The 19235-nt window shown below is 42.5% G+C and overlaps 2 protein-coding genes across 5 annotated transcripts in view; one reads left to right on the top strand and one right to left on the bottom strand.

The window, feature by feature from the left end:
- The window catches only part of RECQL5 (RecQ like helicase 5), a 37232-nt gene extending 28791 nt beyond the window's left edge, over nt 1–8441 (bottom strand). The window contains exons 1-8 of one of the 3 annotated variants that reach the window (XM_021414838.1): nt 8307–8441; nt 7706–7836; nt 6451–6572; nt 4235–4753; nt 3434–3539; nt 2880–2991; nt 1021–1183; nt 618–700 (exon numbers count right to left, since the gene is read on the bottom strand). In XM_021414838.1, the coding sequence (XP_021270513.1) occupies nt 618–700; nt 1021–1183; nt 2880–2991; nt 3434–3539; nt 4235–4753; nt 6451–6572; nt 7706–7836; nt 8307–8320 (1250 nt within the window). In that variant the 5' untranslated portion in view covers nt 8321–8441. Of the gene's footprint in view, nt 1–617; nt 701–1020; nt 1184–2879; nt 2992–3433; nt 3540–4234; nt 4754–6450; nt 6573–7705; nt 7837–8079; nt 8190–8306 lie in introns of those variants that run through there. The other 2 variants (XM_021414839.1, XM_021414840.1) reach the window with 2 other exon arrangements.
- The window catches only part of SAP30BP (SAP30 binding protein), a 30050-nt gene continuing 19262 nt past the window's right edge, over nt 8448–19235 (top strand). Inside the window, exons 1-3 of one of the 2 annotated variants that reach the window (XM_021414845.1) lie at nt 8448–8605; nt 8751–8860; nt 11833–11880. In XM_021414845.1, coding sequence (XP_021270520.1) covers nt 8491–8605; nt 8751–8860; nt 11833–11880 — 273 coding nt within the window. In that variant the 5' untranslated portion in view covers nt 8448–8490. The remainder of the gene's footprint in view (nt 8606–8750; nt 8861–11832; nt 11881–19235) is intronic. The other variant, XM_021414846.1, reaches the window with a different exon arrangement.

The raw sequence follows: 19235 nt of genomic DNA, 5'->3' as shown, positions 1-19235 counted from the left end.
TAGCTTCAGTGTTTTATCCAGCACGGTAATTAGTACAATTATAGCTTACAAATCATGAACTAAATCTGAACAATACACGTTGTGGTTGCTAGTCTGCATTTAGATGGGGCATATCCATAATTTGGGCCTGTTTCTGAAAGGTTCTAAGCACCACCAGCTCTTTCTAAGCTTGATGAAAAGCAAGAATACCTAGTTCTTTGTAGAGTGGAGCCCCTGAGATTTAGGGAAACTTGCTTTAATGCAAGTGGTTCCATCCTGTCCTGGATGAGGCTGCGTAATTGTCTTAAGAGAGAAATGACAGTTGAAGGAGGAAAGAGCCAAAACAAAAACAACTGGAATGAAGGCAGCTTACCACAGACAAAACATTAAAATTCATATAAAGAGAAATCATACTTCCACGTTAAACAACATCTCAGTTAACTCAGAGGTGAGAATGAGTGACAGATGTCTGAGGGATGCCTTCCTCAGGCTGGACAGCAAAATATCGGTTGAATCATTCAGTATTTTCTTTTTCCCAGACATGCATTTGCAGAAAGATCTCAGCCACAATAGTGCCTCAAAAGGGATAGGGCATGGTTTCCACAATAATAAACGTTGTTTGGAAGAAGTGTACTCACCCCAGCTCCTCACAGAAGCTTACAATGGCATCAAAAGCTGCCATCACAGCCTTGTCAGATTCTTTTAAGGTGCCCTTTTTTTCCTGAAAGTAGAGAGGGACAAGTCTTCAGTTCAAATATGAACAGGTCAAACAACTCTAGTGATAACAAAATTCATTCCTCCTGAGCAATGTGGTAAACTGGTACAGGCACCATCCTGCTTCTGCTCAACCGTGCCTCCCCAAAAGGGCTTGAGCTGGGCCTGGAGTCCCTTACTTCACTGCTTCAAACCCTTCTGCTCTCCCTTGAAACTGGGCTACAGACAAGCTATGTACTCAAAACCTACTCCTACAGCTCTAGAAAAAGCTCATTTCATCTTTGCATATTTAAGTGGATCAGGCGGATACTGTTCTGCAGAACTTACCTGGATTTTAGACAGCTCCTTCTTAATCAGGAAGCTAACTTGATCCCGGTCGTTCCTAGCGTAATAGAGGCGGCAGCAGGAGGGCTTCCCATCTCTCCCAGCTCTGCCAGACTCTTGGTAATATCCTGCCATCGACTTGGCAATGTTCCAGTGAGCAACAAACCTGCACGTGATAAAGACAATGGGAAACACAAGGCTGCAGCTTTCTCAACTTAGGGCACACACAAATGTGTTGTTTATGGATATTAACAACAAAGAAAAAATAAGGCAGCAAAAGCACAGAAGACAGAGGACTTAGCAGAACAAGGGATTCTGCACACAGAAGTATAAGTCTTCTTAACCCAAGACACAAGGAAAGCAGCAGAGCTATGTAACCCAATGCATGTGAACAAGTGAGCAGGATGCCACTCACAATAGATGGAAGAAAAAGGGCACACAAATGTCCAAACAACTGCACAGCTGTGAAGAGCGAAAACAAGGACACTGATTTAAGGAGTCTGGAATACTTTACCATAAAACAAGGGATTAAAAAAAAGTCCTATTTATTCTGTGGAGCACAATTTGAAATACTTGATTTTAAAAAGACATTTTGACAGCAAAGTCTGTGAGGGAAATTCTGTCTCACCAAACTTACTTGTAGAAGAAGGCACCCTTCCCAAGACAGCAAATATGACTATGAATTGCTACTAAACCAAAAGTAATCTCTGAAGGAATGTTTTTAAACATATCACTACAAGACTGCTTTAAACCTGCTTGTATTTGAATATTCACAAACTCAGTTCATACCTGTGTTCAGATCTGAGAGGTCTGAGCATTTTACCATTCAGTAATGCTGCCAATATTTTAAATAACAGTCTGCCTCAAAACCGGTCTTTCTAAAGCTCTGCCCAGAGGAAGGTATGATGTACACTGGTGTGATAAAAGATTAAAAAACAAAAACAAGAGTTTCTCCAAACACAAACACTTCAGGACCAGACCAGGCACAAGGGCACCAGGCACTATATTTATTCCTCATCAGGAAATTTACTGAAAGTATGAATAATCTTAACTAAAATGAATTAGCAGTGAAGAAAAAGGAGCTGATTCCTTCAGAAAGAGAGACAACACCTCTGTTTTTCCTTTTGATACAAAGGGTCACCTCCAGAACTTGTCAGACTTAATCTTACTTGATAGTATATGCATGAATACTCAGGACCCTGCCAACAAAAACTGAAGACTAAGCAGCAGGGCCTCATACCTGGGCTAGGGTATCATATCCTTAAATTATTGAAAACCAACTTGTAAGGAGTCATTTTAACTTAATTTCTTGGAGACTAACCATACTACAAAAGCATGTTTCAGCTGTATTTTACCCTCTATCAGCCCTATGCATTTCAGTTAATTTTTTCTGGTTTATTGGCCATTGCAATGAACAGGGCAGAGACTAATTTCAGCAGGTTATTAATTCATGCTACTCTGTTAGAGACTTCTAATTTCTCTTTTGGGTAACATGCAACAAGCACTAAAATAGTTTGATACTGCTACAGGACCCTGCTATTTGTCAGCACAGAGGATGGCATAGTTATTTTATCAACACAAGGATGGCACAGTTGTGAACGGATGTGATAGCCTCAATGATGTCTTGTCCCTCTCCTACAGCCTTCAGAGCAATTGCTTTATGTGGATTTTGAGTAAAGATCACCTCCATGTAGGTTGTTGCATGGCTTCTAAGAAAACCTCCAGCTATATTTTTATGAGTTTCAGCAAGCATTCATCAAGTGTTTGAATCAGATGTAACAGGTAATAGAGACACTGAGGTTTTCCCTTTCTGCTGCTCAGGTTTCAGTCTCTGGTGGAGCACAACACTCAGCCACACACACCTGACGTTTGCTTTGTCTACTCCCATTCCAAAACTGATGGTTGCAACAATAACTGGGATCTTCTCCTCCATCCATTCGTTCTGGACTGAAGTCCTGTCAGCTGCCTTCAGTCCTGGAAAAAGATGGAAGGAAACAAACAAAACAAAAAAGAGAAGTAGTATTTCATCCTCCTCCTTGCATTCCCCCACTGCAACCCCCTCAACTAAAAACAAACCAATGTACAAACTCTTCTCTGTCCATGTTTAAACTGGCCTGGGATCAAGCAGAAGTCAGCAGCAGCTGTTTCTATTCCAAAGAGAAAAATCTGGAACATTCCTGGGAGGAGTGCAGTTGTTATATTTAGGCCATGCAAGATCCAACAAAACCAACAGCTCTGAAGTGGAGAGAATGCCATTCTGCTCAGTGACCCATATTTACCTCACAGACCAGGTGCATAACCATTAGACACGATGCAGACCATGCCAAGAAAGCTAATTTCTAGGTAATCCCATCCCAGGCCTTAAAGGTGGTACAGTTCAGTTCTACCAGCTACTGAGAGATGCACATTTCAGTACCTGCATGATAAGCCTTGGCTTTCACTCCTCGGTAGCTCAATTCAATAGCCAGCTGGTCACACACATCCCTCATCCTGCAGTACACAATGCCACAGCCGGAGTACACCTGCACACAAGAGAAAGTCTGTGATGCTGGCTGAAGCCAATCAGCAAAGCTGCAGTCATCAGTGTGGAGGAAATAGTGGGATGACTAAGGCTCATCTCATCTCCAAGCTGGTTCCACAGCAACTTAAAGTTATTGTCATGGCACAAAAGCAAATTAGACTTCCTTATGAGTCCTACAAGGACTAAAAGACACTGAACAAACATGGTCCCCAATCCTCTCTCAAAGGATACAAAGCAAGAAGCAGTATTCCTCCACATTACAGATAAACTAAGGTGCAGAGGTTGACTTATTTGCTGAGTTATTTTGGGAATCAGTGTTAGAGCAAGAAATTCAATACAACACTCCAAGTGCTGCTGTTTGCCCTTGTATTTCACCCTTGCCACACTGAAAGAGCAGAACACTGTCATACACTGACTGCCTGGGACATGAAAAAACAAAGACAGAAGTACTATTTGCATGTTCCTAATACATTTTCTTTTAGACCAACCCCTTTCTGAGGACATCTGCATTTGAAAGAAACGCAGCTCCATATTCTACTTATTTTAGAGGAACTAAAAAACAAATGAGCACTTTCCTTCCAGGTGTTCCTTCCTCCTTTCCTGCCACAGACTTGTCAGGGCCATATCAATCACCAGTCACTGACCATTAAGGAAGATTTTGTTCAGCTAAGCCTTCTTCCTCAAATGAAAACCTACCCCAGGGGTGTTCTTCACTTCAAGTGCCTTCAGACAGAAATCCTTCAAGTTGGCATAAGGATCAGTCAAGAGCTCTTTGAATTGCACATCATAGAACAAGTTAGATCTGAAGCAAGGAGTCTTGAAGGTGGCAAGTGGCTGCTTTAGCTTAAGTGCTGTCACAATGTCCTCCTGGACTTGCTTGGTGGCAGTGGCAGTCAAAGCAACACATGGTGTATTGGGTATGCGAGTACGCAAGGTGCCCAGCCGTAGGTAGTCAGGTCGGAAATCATGTCCCCACTGGGAGACACAATGCGCTTCGTCAATTATCAGGTAGGACAAGAGATTTCGAGACACTAGGGAATTGAGGGTAGGCTGGAAGGATGAGGCAGCTGCCATCTCTGGGGTGATGTACAGAAGCTTTATCTGGGGCTTCTCACTTGCTAAGTCAGCCATGATGGTCTTCTTTTCCTGGGCAGAAAGCTTGGAATTCAGAGAGCAGGCTTTGATCTTCAGAGCCAGCAAATGGTCCACTTGGTCCTGGAGTAAATATATAATGAAAATACAATGAGAAGGAAATACCATTAAAGAAGGTCTCCATCACTACGAAAGTAAACTGGCAAGATCCAAGTGAGGCCCCAACTTTCACCTCCAGGACCAAGCCTCAGGACAACATCCAATTATAGTGCAGCTATTTACCACTTCAACAGTCAGTATATCTGTTCAGCTCTTCACATCAGACTCCTTTGTTTTTTTTAGCTTCCATTCACTTTAAGTTGGTCATTTTGCTGCTAAGGGATATCAGCATAGAGCTATGCAGAATACTTAATAATAGCCACAGTGAGCTGAAATGAGCCACTAACATGTCTCAAGATTTACCCTATCAAGTTGTCACAGATGGAAAATGAATAACACTGCTCTATAAAAACAGAGCACATTTCATTCCAAAATAAACAAAGGACTTTATAAAGCTGGCTGAGATATGACGAAACACAAGGCTAGTGTAAATCACCACTGCAACAGAAATGAGTGCGAATGAGAATCATGTCTAGAATATCAGAAAGAAAATGCAGCATCACATTCAGATACATCTAGATGAACATGGGACATACAATTCACCCTGTCTTGACACTGATTCATTCACTTGCACTTGACTAGCACATAACATTTCAGAAGATAGGAGTATTTCTGAAAGATTAATGTCTCATCACTTCACCCTAACTGGTTTCAGCGATTGATTTAATATGCACTGTTTCTGCTCACAAAGTCAACTCTCAACCACCCCTAGAAAATACACAGACAAAGCTCTTGAAACGTGGTTATGCTGAAATATATCACAGTCTTTTCAGGCCACCTCATTGCAAGGCTGAATGACAAGACCTCTGAAGGTTCATTCCAGCTCTGTTCCTGAAGACTTCCATCTTAATCTAGCTGTTACTCTGACACATTCAGCTTCATCAGCTAATCTTTTAAACCTCTATTTCACTGATAAAATATTTCCTGTGCTTAACTTCAATTAGAAATTATCTCATTTGGAAAGATTTCATCTTTCTCAGACATATCACCAAGCCAGTTCTTAACTCCTGATGTGCACTATAGGCTACAACATCAGCTATCATGCATTGTTAATGCTACAGATGCTCTTATAGGGAAGCATGAGGTGATGAAAACAGTAGAAAAGGCAAAATACACAAACAAAAGGTCACAGAAATGACAATGCTCAAGGAGGAGCTCTGCTAAAACAGCTTCTGCCCATGACACAAAGACAGACCACAAGAAAAGACAGTTTGATGCAAAAAAACTTATGCCTTCAAAAGCAATTTCATCATTCCTAGAGTTGTAACTTCAAAGGTAAAATGGAAGTTTTCTTCTGGGTAAAGATTTACTACGTTTGAGGTACTCTACTTTGCTGCTTCTGTACAGCACAATGAAGATAAAATGCAGCTGCTGAAAATGGAAAAAGAATCAGTTATAGAATCCAGGCTATTATCAGGGAAGAAATGCCTTCCTTTACAGAGCTATGTATATCAAGCCAGAGTTATGCTGTTAGGCAGTTAATCTGAAGTCTCTTCACCTGTCAGTAGGCTAAAGAAAACATGCCAAGACATCAAGACAAGAATGCAGAGGCAGGGTAACAGCAAAGCCTTATGGACAGAAAAGAGAGAGACAGCTGCGCCTCCAGAGTCTCCCGACCCCCTTCACAGACTGCTTTTCCACAGCTAACAGGAGACAGTTACCTGAATCAGTGCAATCAGAGGTGAAATGACAATGGTGATGCCCACTGCCAGAACTGCAGGAAGCTGGTAGCACAAGGATTTCCCTGCCCCTGTGGGCATGCATACAAATACATCCTTCTCACCTGCAAAGACAACAGAACAAAGCTCAAGGCTACTGAGTGTGGCAAGTTCCAGGGCTTTGTCTGGAGGGGTGGGCACAAAGGCCTGTAAAAGATCTGTGAGAAACAGCAAATCTGTGCATGTACCATGTAGCATACCAACAAAAGACACTTCATTTCAGATTCTGAAAGGATAATTATTTGCATGCCCGCAATCTTTTCCTTCAAAGAATCTTTGATCACTTTGTGAACATTAAGGAACAGCCTTACATAAATACTAAAGGTACACAGAAACCAAGATAAAGAGAAGTTAAACAACTTGTCCAGATTAATGTTGATTCTCTTCCAGATGAGCTGCTTTCACTCATCTTACAAACCTCCAGTTACCAAACCACCAGTCCCAGGACAGATCTTTATCACATCCTCTCAAAGCTTATCCCAAAAAGTAAATCTCAACCACACAGATAACATTATTTAGTCATTAACTGTCATCACATTAAAGAGTACCCCCTTCAAGTCAGGAAGATGCCAACGCATACAGTTTTAACACGGAAAGACAGCCAGCTGACAGAACACTACTTTCGGCCTATCTATTATCAGTTGCACATCTGCTGGTGACAGATGAAAACCGTAACCACATCCCGTGTGATGAATTTTACACTGTTCTGATTTGCATTATGAGACCTGCTAGGAGAGCAGATGGTCAGCAGTTTGTGTGTGTGTGAGCTGCCTGTCCAACGAACAGTGGTACGCTGGTGGATAGGTTAACTTCAGCACAATTGTGTGTTTCTGATAATACTTACATCACTCAGAGAGTAGAGGTTAACCCTGCAAAAGTAGAAACGTGGATAGTTTCAACCTCATCCGACCACAAACATCCTAGCAGATACCTCTAGTGGAGATAGTGGAAACACCAAAATTGAATGCTATTTCTGGTTGATGCAATAGTGTTCTTACAAAACAAATACATGGGAAAACATGTAGAGCAAAGCCATGCTCAGAAAACATCTGCAACACATGCTTGCACTCCTATGCCACTGAAATGATTTCTAAGCAGAGGAGGCCAAGGAGAGCTCAGAGGGCTGGAGCCCCTTCCTTGAGCAGGCAGCGTCTCCTCAGAGCCACCTGCTGCAGAGCTTTCAGTTGCTGAGCCTCACCTCTCACCACAGCCATGGTTGCACTTTCCTGCAGGGAAGTCTTGAAGGATTCAAACCCGAAGACCTTTCCCAGCGTTTTCCGGACCCTGCCCTGCAGGCCTGGGGCTGCCGTGCTGCTCATCTTGGAGAAGCTGTGAATGGAGGAACTGATACTGAGTCCCCCCTGCCTGAGCCGAGCCCCCACCCTGTTCCCCTGCCAGATCCCCCTTTTGCGGGACGCCCTCTGGGAGCTGTCCCTTCACTGCCCCTCAGTCTCGTTCCTTGTGGGATCAGCACCCTCAGAGCAGTGGGAACTCCACGAGGGGCAGGGGTCGGGGTCATCCGGGGGCCTCGGAGCCCCCTCCCGCCCCCAGCCCCTCACAGCTCCTCCTCACCGCGCCCACGGGCCGCATCCTTCCACCCTTTCCCTAACCGAACCCTTCCGCACCCCGCTCCCCGCACTCTGCGCTTCCTCAGGGTCCAGCAGGTGCCGTTGCGGCGCCGGGTGATGACGTCAGAAGCCGCTCTTAAAGGGCCAACCTCCATCTTAAAATCTAAAAAGCAAAAGAAACCTTCCCCCCCCCCAAAAAAAAAAAAGCCAACAAAGAAACATCCAGCTCACCTTCTATCTTTCATTTCATCCCATAGTCTTTACTGAGAGTTTTTCCCGTCTCGCAGTATGCCAGCATCGGTGTTTCTCCCCTTGACGGGCTCCATTCAAAGTGGAAGGAGGATGGCGGCGTTGCTATGGTGACCGCTCATACGTCATTTCCGCGCGACGGAAGCGCGCCCGCCTGAGGTAGAAGATGGCGGCCGCGAAGCGCAGCGTCCTGTCCTCGTTGGCGGTTTATGCCGAGGATTCAGACCCGGAGTCCGATAGCGAGGCTGGGACGGCGGGAAGCGATGGGGGAACGGCTACGGGTGAGGGCGGGGAGGGGCCCTGGGAAAGTAGTGGGCTGCCCTGGGATCCTCCTGCCGTCTTCCTGTCGGAGAAGTGGAGGCCCCGCTCGTTCTCATCTCCCCTTTCTCATGGTTTTCTTTCTGCTTTTTTCCTCTTCTCCGTTAGGAGAGAAAGGAGGGCTCGTCTCGGTTGGGTATGGAGAGGATGACTTTAGCCGCCTGGATGGGGATGAGGAGGGGTATGAAGAGGAGGATGATGACAACAGCAGGCAGTCAGTAAGTACCTCACAGTTCCTGGGGCTTGCCTTGTTCGCAGCCACACATTGCAAAGCCTTTTGCTCCTGGTAGAGCCCCTGAGTGGCACCCTGAGCTGGACCCTGGTGGCGCTGACTCCTGGGGCAAGTTTCAGCATTTCCCAAGTATTGTTGTTCACTTTATTTTCAAGTAGAAGGCAGTTGCCTTGGAGCCCAATGGCAGTTTGGTGCAGATCTTGTTGCTTGTTACTAACTCTGTTGATGCTGTTTGACTCTTCTACAGAAAGAAACTGTCACTGTGAATGTATCCTATTCCTTAAGCATTGTTAGCATGTATGAGAATGCTGTGGGAGAAAATGCTGTTGCATTGTCAGCTGGAAAACTGAAAAGAATGAAGTTCTGTCATGTCTTCAGTTACTCTTCTGTGTATAACTCAACTTACTACATCAAGTTAATTTGATGTAGCAGTGTCTTGTCTAGACTTGAGTGGCTTTTGTTTGTCATACGTGCATGGCCCATATATAATATCACGTAAATACCTAGACAATCGATGCGCTGTGAGACAGGGCATGTAGTTCACTGCATATGAGTGCAGCTATTACACACAAAAAGATAAATACTTCTTTGTGTCTGTAGGAGCAAAGCAATAAATCTTGAGGAGGTGGGGGAAGGTTCTTGTCTCCTTTTTCTCCTGTCAGCCTTTAGCAGCACATTGTGTTATGTTGGCTCTACTCTAGTTTTTTGGCAACTTAATACATGAAGGAAATAGGGCTGTGTTGCTACAGCTTCTCCTTACTGAAATCTTTGTGTGCATTAGATCATTCTCTTATGGGACCCTCACTGTTCTAGCCATCTGCATGCCCAAGTAGCAGTGAAGAAATTTGTCTCTTTTCCTCTTTGTTTTATTCTGTCTCTTACTGGAGTAAGTGTAAGCAATAGCATTCACAGTCATCGTCTGACTAAGCAAAGTAATAACACTTCTTTACTGCATCATTCTCCTTTTCCTATCCAAAGCTTATAGACTCTTACAGTGAGATCTCTTTATTTTAAAGGTGGTAGTGATGCAGATGTTCCTCAACAACTAAGTGTGTGAATGAGGTAGCCTGTATTGCACACGCAGTTATCAGCATAGATTGCAACCATCCATCATCTGGGAAGTTCAAGGCACTATGCAAGAAATGGCAATTGGTAAAATCACTCCAGTGTTTAGCTAGCAGGTCTTGCATATGTTTTCAGTGACCGTGCTGATCTATGTAGATTACTTAGGTTGCTTTAACTTTAGTCTTGTTACAAGGCAGCAACCTGTTTTCTTTATCAAGGAATCTCTTGATTCTAGTTAGAGTCTAACACAAGCAGTTACTGGTTATGAGCTGTTTTTGGAAAGCAGTGCAAGTTGGATTCAGGTTGTTTTGGGTCTTTAACAAAATAACCCTGTGCTTATATTACCTACCTTATCTATTGTTTGTGTTTTTTTTTTTTTTTCTCTTCAAAGGGAGTTTCAGTACTGTTTTCTTGTTGTTTCAGAGATATCCCCTGCTAGGTTAGAAGGTTTTTGGAGCTATTTCAGTTAAGTGTCCGTCTAATGAACGATTCAACCCACTGTTGCTTATTTGAAAATTGTTTTTCTTTGAATAAGGGTGGGAGCTTGGAGAGGAGTCTCACTTGTGATCAAGTACCAAGTAACTTGGTACTGTGGATCTTCTTTAGTTATGCAGTTACTGTTGAACTTGATTGCTAAAACTGAGTTATTGCCACATGGGTATACTCTAGGAAAGTAAGCTGGAGAATAGCTGAAGTGAAGAAAGGGTTTGGTGTCTCACTTCTGTGGAATATGCATGTTAATTCCTGCAATTAAAATTTTGACGTTACTGGGTAGTCATTCTCTAGCTTGTCTCACCAGAACTTGAGTGTGTGCTAACACCCTGGAGCGGGCACTTCATTATAACCCTTCCTTTCGGTTGCATGTAATTTTTTTTTTTTTTTGAAGCTGAAATACCAAGTTAGAATTTTGGGGCCAAAGTTGAAATCAAATTGTGAAGATCAGAGGAAAAACTGTTTTGAATTGTGTGAGCATGAAAACTATTTTTTTTCTGCTCCTCAACTTGTTTTGAACCCAGAGTATGTATTTACATACGTAGCTCTAGGATCCCCAGTGAAGCAGTAACGCATTGGGCAATGGAACAGTAGGTTTAGCTACCAGTTTCAGATCAAAGCTGTTGCTTACTTCTCACATGAATTTTATACAAGGCTGAATCTGGTATTGTAAACTCTCAAGGCAAAAACTTGCCAGTTTTTTTTTTCTTATATCTGGGTAGAGATGAAAACTAGATGCTATCTGTTATCTAAAACTGAAATTATTTGGTTGTTCCTTTCTGTGGAAGTTCATGTCATCTGTAAATGAGGCCATGAGAGCACTGTGCAAGTAAGAAAAGATGTGGTGTCAGCAAGCATCACTGGATCTTTCAAACTTGGCACTAGGGCAGATCCTTACCGAGCCTGCATGTTTGCTTGGATGGCAGGCAAGTTGTGTGTCCTCTGTGTTGCTGGTGTATGCTTGGGAGTATAATAGGCCTTGCAAGTGCTGCTTTTTCTGTAAGCCCTGCTGAACAGGGGTGAGTGCAAGAGAAGCCCCCACCTGCCAACCAGAAAAGACAGAATTATCAAATAACAGATGCTTTTTTTCCCCCTAGTTCTGTTGCTTCTTATTGTCTAGCTCTGAACATTGAGGAGCCACATGACTCTTGTGGAAGACATTTGCTACTGAACTGTGCTTTCACCTTAAAAAGGAAACAAAGTCCTAACAAAACTACGCTTTTTATTTTTTCTATGACTGTAGGGCTTGCTTTCTGGTCACGAGTGGGTGGGGCAAAAGTAACTTCCATTAGAAGGGTCTTGGAGTACTGCTGGGCTGCTGAACACATGCCCTTTGCTGTAAGTGCAGTTACTTTCCAAGCCTTCTCTTTAAGCTTAATCCTGTAAATTCTTGTCTTGTAGGAAGATGACGATTCAGAGACTGAAAAACCTGAGGCTGGTGACCTAAAGGTATTTGGAAGTGTGGCACGGTGGTGGGGGGAAAGCTCAGTACAAGAGGAATAAGTCTTAACAGCATGGCTTTGGTGTTCGATTTTGATCTTCTGTAGCTAGTTTTGTACTTTCTTTTTGTAGCTGTAACATGATTTTTGACTTTAATTCTGGCTTCTGCCAAAAGTAGTTAACTAGTTAAGCTAAGCTGTGGACTGAGTGATGGTCAAGATCTGTGCTGAAGAACTGTAGTCTTGTGAATTAGATCAGAAGTGTGTTTTGTGACAGCATCTTGACTGTTTTGCAGTGATCTGGGAGATGTGGTGTTAAGTAAAGAATTCTCTTATTTCTGACCAGCATTATTTGAAAAACTTTAGTTAGAACCACTTAATGAGTAAGTGTATGTTCCTAGAGGTCATAAAACGTCAAAATCAATTCTGTTGCGTCCAGCTCTCTTTCTGTCCTAAATGAAACTGTTTTGTAAAGATCATGTTTTAAAAAAAAAAAAAGTGTCATCAGATAATAGCTATCATAAATAGTTGAAGTCCTCTATGCTGTGGTTACATCTTGTTTCTGCTGCCCAACAGGTGTTTAGCAGCATGTGGGAGCGCACATCAGTCAAAAAACATGGGGAAAGACAAAATGCCAAATCCATCTGAAACTTCATAGGGAAATGTTCTCAAATTTCTGTGCTAGGTCAGCTCTCTACATAGTATAAGCAGTCTTGTGGGATACTGAATGAATGACAGTTGCAAAGACCTTAATCTTATCCAGAAGGTTCCTGAAGGATGCAGACAATCTCTAAGCTCTACTTAGGAAACCAGAGGGCCATGCTGCAAGCTGAAATTCTGCAGGGCATTTGAATTAGCTTGCAGCTTTGAAGCCACACCTTCTTCCAGTTTCCACAATGCTTGTGTGATTTTATGGTGATAGACTCTGCTGTAGGAATTCTGCAAGAACTGAAGTGATGAGATAGGAATTTTTCTAGGTTTAAACACAAATATCTCCAGGTTTTACAGTTAACAGTTTTATCTGTTAGAAAAATGTGTGGCAAAAGGAAGTTTGATTGAAATACAGAGCAGTGAGACCTGGATTCAGGCAGAAAAGGAGTCTAAGATTGACCCCTGTCTGTAACTGGAAGCTGCTATAGATGATGGTAACACATAAGCTGCCTGTTCAGTTTCTACATACCTTGCTATATGAATTGGTTGCACAAGTTAAATTACTTTAAAACCCTTTTACATAATGAATAAACTTGTTAAAAATAAAGAAATCTGCCATGCTATCATTTCCTCTGCATTAGGAAAATTAAGTAGAAACAGTCTGTGAACGCAGCTCACGTTTTAACACCTACTCCTCTGTGATCTCTTCTTTACAAGAAATATATATCCTCTGCAGATTAAAGAAGGTGCCTCAAAGCAAGATACAGTGAAATCTCTATGCAGGTTTCTTAGTAGAAAAGACACCAGAAGAAACAGCTTAATGGATTGCAGAAATGACAATAAGTAGAATGGGCATCTTGTCTCTGCTTCTTGAATGTGGAATGTTCTTATTCAGCACAGGCATACTCAAATAGGAACAGGCAGTTCAGGTAACAACATTCCTAGTGGTTAACAGCAAAACGGGTAGGTCGAACGGAAGTGTTAGAGAAAAACAATTATTCAGACTATATTCTTAAGCATAAGTAGACTACTTTTTCTGCCTTATAATAAAGTTACCAGCTGTAAAGTGGTATTACTTCCCTACAAAGCTTGCTAAAATTGATTGTTGCTTTTGGCTTTCATCATTAGGAAGTAAAATACAATTCCTTTCATCCTAGCATGGCATGAAAAGTGAGGATTTGAGAAGAATAGTAGGGAGGTGAATCTGAACTTCAGGAGTTCTAGTCTTTTGTCATCTTTAATAGTTGTCCTTAAACATAAGTGGAAAAAAGCCACAGCCTTCTTTGCTATGAGCATACAGCAAGGCAGCCCAGACAAGGTGTGTTCATGTTGTAAAGCATAGTGTCGGATGCTGAATGGAGTTGGACTAGCCATGCTACTAAGAAATTCATTTGGTATTGGGAGGGGGGGTGGCATAGAACGTTTGTGTAAAAGTAGTTTTTCACTTGTACCAGTAGGAAATGTTTCTTATCTCCCTTTTCCACCAAGTGGCAGTGTTCTCCTGGTTCCTTCCTCATTGCTTTGAGCTTGCAGTATCTATGAGAACTAGAGAGCAAGAGTTGTAGTTACTCTAAATTCAAAGTGTGGAAAGAAGTGAGGCACTTGATTAATTAGCTGACACTTTTGGATAACTTTTATTTCTCTTTTCCCAGCTGAGTGCTGTAGCTGTTCTTGCTCCATCACTCCTACTGCGAGATGTCACAGACCTGAAAACATATATAAATAGATGGTGTGGGCCTTTTACGTGTGGCCAGAGTATTTCCAGTGTCTGAATCTTTGTGCAGAAAGCTAATCCTTTAAAATGCACGAATGACAGAAAAACATTGCAAATGATTAGTTAATTATAGTCTTTTCAAGCTCTGAATACACATTCAGATTTTTTTTCTTTTGTTTGCCCCTCTGAACATGTGGGGGATGAGCTACTTTGTCTTATTTTGGTAATTTATGAGGACAACTGACAAGCCAAGTTGTGTGGAGAAGGAGTTCCGTTGTTACTGGAGCATTCTGTGACTTGGCTTCATTCATGGCTTGGAAACAAACACAAAACCTCCAGAAGTTTCAGCTGGTGTCAGTTGTGGATATAAATCGAGGAGACCAAAAGTGGGGAATGGTGTAAAAACTGGCAGTGACAATTGTAATGGTAAATTGATGATGGGGAGAGTGGAATTCATAGCCTGCCTCAAAGGTGCAGTGGGGAGACATTAGTACTCCACCATATGGTGTTGATATTTACCTCTGGTTTTTAATCGTGACTCTGGTGAGCATGCCCTGTTTGATCTTGAAGACTCATCACATCTGTCTGTCCTTACAGCCCTTGTTCCTCACTAGAAGTAAAGGCAATAAAAAGGGCTGGATGGAACTGCAGCTTTCATCTTTTTCTCTTTTTTAAAGCTATTATTTTCTGCTGAGCAGAAAATTACAGTGAGCTTATCAAGTTAAAATACTGATATCAAACTGCTGTGTTCTGTCTACCTTCAGAGAGTCAAGTGGAGATTTTCTGTACATCTGTTTGGGGAAGGAGGTGTGCCAGGTACAGAAGAATATTTAGGCTTCATCAGTCATTTGAAAGTGTTCTCCCACAGCAGACTTTTAGCCCATAGATTCTCTGTTACTGCACACCTGTGAGACAGTCCTGAACACTATATATGTGTAACAACAACAACAAAAAATTCTCTTCTTTGGGCAGCAAAGTCAAAATTCTTGTATCCTGTAACTGTATGGAGTGTTTCGGGGACGCACGGAAAATGAGAGATTCAAATCTAGGTAAAGCGAATTGCTCGTCCAAATTTGATCTGAGAAGGATGTGTTCAGACTCTGAAGCAGTGCGTGTTTGTTAGTGACCAAAATCACTTCAGTTGTCCCTGCTTTTAGTATTAAATAAGCACTTACAAACTGCAAACAAGCTACTGGCATACAGGGATTTCAGAAACAAAGCCTCCTGCTGCAGAGGGAAAAGAAGCGATTCACAGAAACTGCTGGGATAGGACTGATGTCTTTTGGAACCCCAGAACCTGGATGGACTCTTAGGTCCTTTCATCGGGTGATTGGAACTATGAGCACAAAACAAAGGGCAGTGAGAAAATATCTGAGATTTGACGTTCTGCTGGCAGTATTGGTTTGGAATGATGAGGGTTAAAGGGCCCTGTGGAGCCTGCCAGGTGCTTGGGCTCTTGCCAGCAGCTGGTTATGATTACAGCATTGATGCAGGAACAAGATACCAGCCAGGCTGCAGAGCTTGCTACAGAGGCCGGCTTTGCAGGAAGAGGAACATGAACCTTAAGTATTGACTTTGTGCTCCAAGTCTTACCTGCAGAGTTCTGTACTTGGTGTTGCAGGGCTGGATGAATAACAGACTGCAGAAGGACAGAGCACAGCCCTTCAGCTTGGTTTGCTGGTGTTTTCACATGGCGAATCATTAACTCTTGAGCTTTGATTTTGTTATCAAGACTAGCCAGCACAGGAACGCTGATAAATATTGACACTCCCTATGCAAGTATATGCCTAACACGTGGTAACAGTTTTTTGAAAGGAGTAGCTTTCAGAAGAAGCTACATTCTCTGGTTTTGTTTTTAGGGTCCTCCTGCATCTTTGTTGTATTCTATTGAGAGACAGTCTAAGCAGGAGGTAGCAGAAAGGTGTCCCATTTTCAGAGGTATATGTTTCTACACAAGTCTAAGCACCACCTTTTGGTAGTCATCAAAGCTATATAGCCCTTATCAAGCCAGTCAACCTGTGAAATAACTTCCCTGTGTTATGATGCATAGATATGTATTAAGGTAGAGCTTTTGATTGTGATGTGTTTTTTTTTTTTTTTTCCTAATATCTTGCCTGGTCATTCGTCTGTCTGTCTAAATACCAAAATTATCTTGATTTCAAGTAAAAGTCTTAGGGAATAAGAACCAGTAAATGGGGGATTGTGCAATAGTGTAATCCCAATAACTGACTCTCATTTTGATAAGGCATGTAAATTTTTCTGTATTCAACATACATTCATCTAGCTAGATTATCAAAAGATACCTGAATGTACTCAGGAACTTTCACCTTGTGTAATTCTACTCTGAAAAAGGAAAAGAAAGGAGAAAAAAAAGGTATCTATAATAGAGAGCTGTTCTTCCATTTTCACAGGCTGCAAGCTATGAAGAAAGGAGCTGGCCTCTATACACTTCAGAAAATAAATCTGCATTTTTTGCTGTAGTGGTGGCAAAGAATGAAAGTTGTTTAGGAAATACCAGCCCTTGATACTTTCGGCTGCTGAGAAGGAATCCAAAATATTCTGCTTAGAATGTTACAAGTCACCTGACTAAAGAACAACTATTAAAACTACTGTTCTGCCCCCAAACGGCGCTCTTGGTGGCTGGAGCGGCTGCGTATTGATCTTGCAGTGTTTGGATCTGGTAGGATGTAACAGCTTTAGAAGCGTGCTGTAGAAAGACACTGCTAAAGTCTCATCAGAATTAAAAAAATATATATATACTGTTGCCCCTTGCCCTCTCTTATTTGAGGTTTTTGACGTTGTCAGGGTTAGTATTTTAGGCTCTGGCAGACAGGACTGGCAAAAGAGCTGCCATGCTTTAAAAATGGCCTTGTATTATGCATGGCTGTGCTGGGTGCTCTGTGCAGCTTTTAGGGCTCGAGTTAAGGTTGGCTCTCCAGTGATTTGCTTCCCACTCATTTATCTGCCTGTGAGTACAGCCTGCAAGCCATAAGCTGTGCAGTTTCAGATTGGTTTCACTCTGTGCTCTGTCTTTCTTCTAGTGTACTTGTGCAGAGTGCAGTCTGCACTTCCAGCTCTGCACGTTTTCCCTCATTTTGGCACGCTCTTTTCCAGTGGTCTGGAGAGGCAACCAGAAAACTTGGCAGTTGAGCAGGCAGCATTACACGTGGAAAGCCTTCAGGGGGAGCAGAGTCAACTCAGCTTCTCCTGCTGTCCTCTCTGCTTTAAAAATGAGTGCTCAGATATTGAAGCAGCTGATGCCTTTCCTGGTTCCCATTTTTAACTGTGTGGCTGACCTTAGCAAATGCCAGCAGCAGGAAACAAAGTTGATTTTTTTTAAATTACTCTTTCTTCTAAATTTTATTATTACTTTTTGGTCTTTTCCCCTTTCTCCAAAAGGAAGAGAGATCACAGCATTCGAAGCTGGCTTACCTCCTTCAGAGCTGCTGGCTCCAGTCCAGCCCATGAGCTGCTTGGAAGATGAGACACGTCCATGGACATGCTCATTCCTTCCTCCCCGCCAGGCATACAAGCTGTAGCAGACTCCTCACTCCCTGCAGTACTAAATACCACAGATTATTGACACAGGTGTGGCTTCCCTTTCTCCCAAGGAAGAGCCAGGCTTTTTCTTCTGTTTGTCTTTAAACTTGAAGAAAAGTCCTTTCTGGAGCTGCTTCCCATTGCATATTTCACCTGATAAAGGTCTGAGTTCTTCAAGTCCAGTTCTGTTGTGTTGCAATTATTTCTGTTTGCTGTACTGAAATAGCCTGTTCTGAATTAGCACGTTAGTGCTTGTCAGAGTGAGAATCTGAACAGTCAGCACAGATGGAGGATTGCCTCAAATACCAACAAATATCAGAAAATAGCTTCTTCCATCTTCCCTGTTCTCAGAACAGAAGGATGAAAATCTGTTAAATCTTCATGGGATCTATTCATGGAGGAGCACGCATCCCAGGGAGGATATTTTTATGCCTTGCCTCTATTCCAAACCCTGAAGAAGAATTTTCAGTACTATATATTTGGAAAGAAAGCTTGTGGAAGAAGTTGATTTTGTCACTTCTCTTGAGCCTCAACTGCAGCGAGGCAAGGGCCCTGGGCTTCTTACAGCCCAGCTTTATTTTGCATTGCAACAGTGTGTTTAAAAAATAAAATCAGTAGCCTGACACCTCAAGCTATGCCACCTGGTGCCTATACTCGACCTCTGAATTCCTGTTTCATCATAGGAGGTAAAACTGACTTGAAAACAGAGTTCATGGGCTCTGCAGATCAAGGAACCTCACTGAACCATGGTGGCTCCTGGTAGAGAGCAGCAGGATCTGAGCTAGGACTGCATTCTAAGTGTGGCAGCTCTTAGCTGCTCTTGGGCTCCCTGTGGGCTGTACAGTCTCCATGTAGGTGGCTTTGCATGCTTGCACCAGAATGTCCTGGTTGGTGCCAGTGGTGTGAGGTCTGTAATAAAGCACACAGGCACAGGGGGATGATATGCAAGTGTTAACCTTGGAGAGCCCCTAGCAGCAGTCCTGCCAGGAGTGAGAAGGAGAGAAAAGAGGCAGCAAACAGGCAGGTGGCTTTGGATCCAAAGCACTATAGTAAGGCAGACATTATTAATAATCCCTCAGCTTTTCCAAGCAAGAGTCTTGGCACCCAGTTCCTTTACTGGAATTTTTTTTTTCCATATCTTTGTCAAATATTGAGATAGCATATGCCAGGTGAGTGGAATCAAGTTTCACATAAGTTATTTTAAGACTTTTATGCTGTGAAAGCCTCCCTTCTAAAGCCTTTTCTTACTGAAATATTTTGCCCATTGCCAGATCTTAGGGTTTTTCAGTGTTTTTTTTTCATAGAATTAGAATGAAGTGGAGGTGTATTTCAGACTTAATTTATCTTAAAAAGCAGCGTCAGCGGCACATATTCTTTGTTTTGGTAAGGATTTGATGAGGTTTTAATAAGGAATGTCTCAGGACTTGACTCTTTCCTGGCTTGTTCTTCCTTTCTTCTTT

This window comes from Numida meleagris, chromosome 17, assembly GCF_002078875.1.
Source record: "Numida meleagris isolate 19003 breed g44 Domestic line chromosome 17, NumMel1.0, whole genome shotgun sequence".
Taxonomy (NCBI): Eukaryota; Metazoa; Chordata; class Aves; order Galliformes; family Numididae; genus Numida; species Numida meleagris.
The sequence above is the reverse complement of the archived record's forward strand: the minus strand, read 5'-3'. Positions and strand labels throughout refer to the sequence as shown.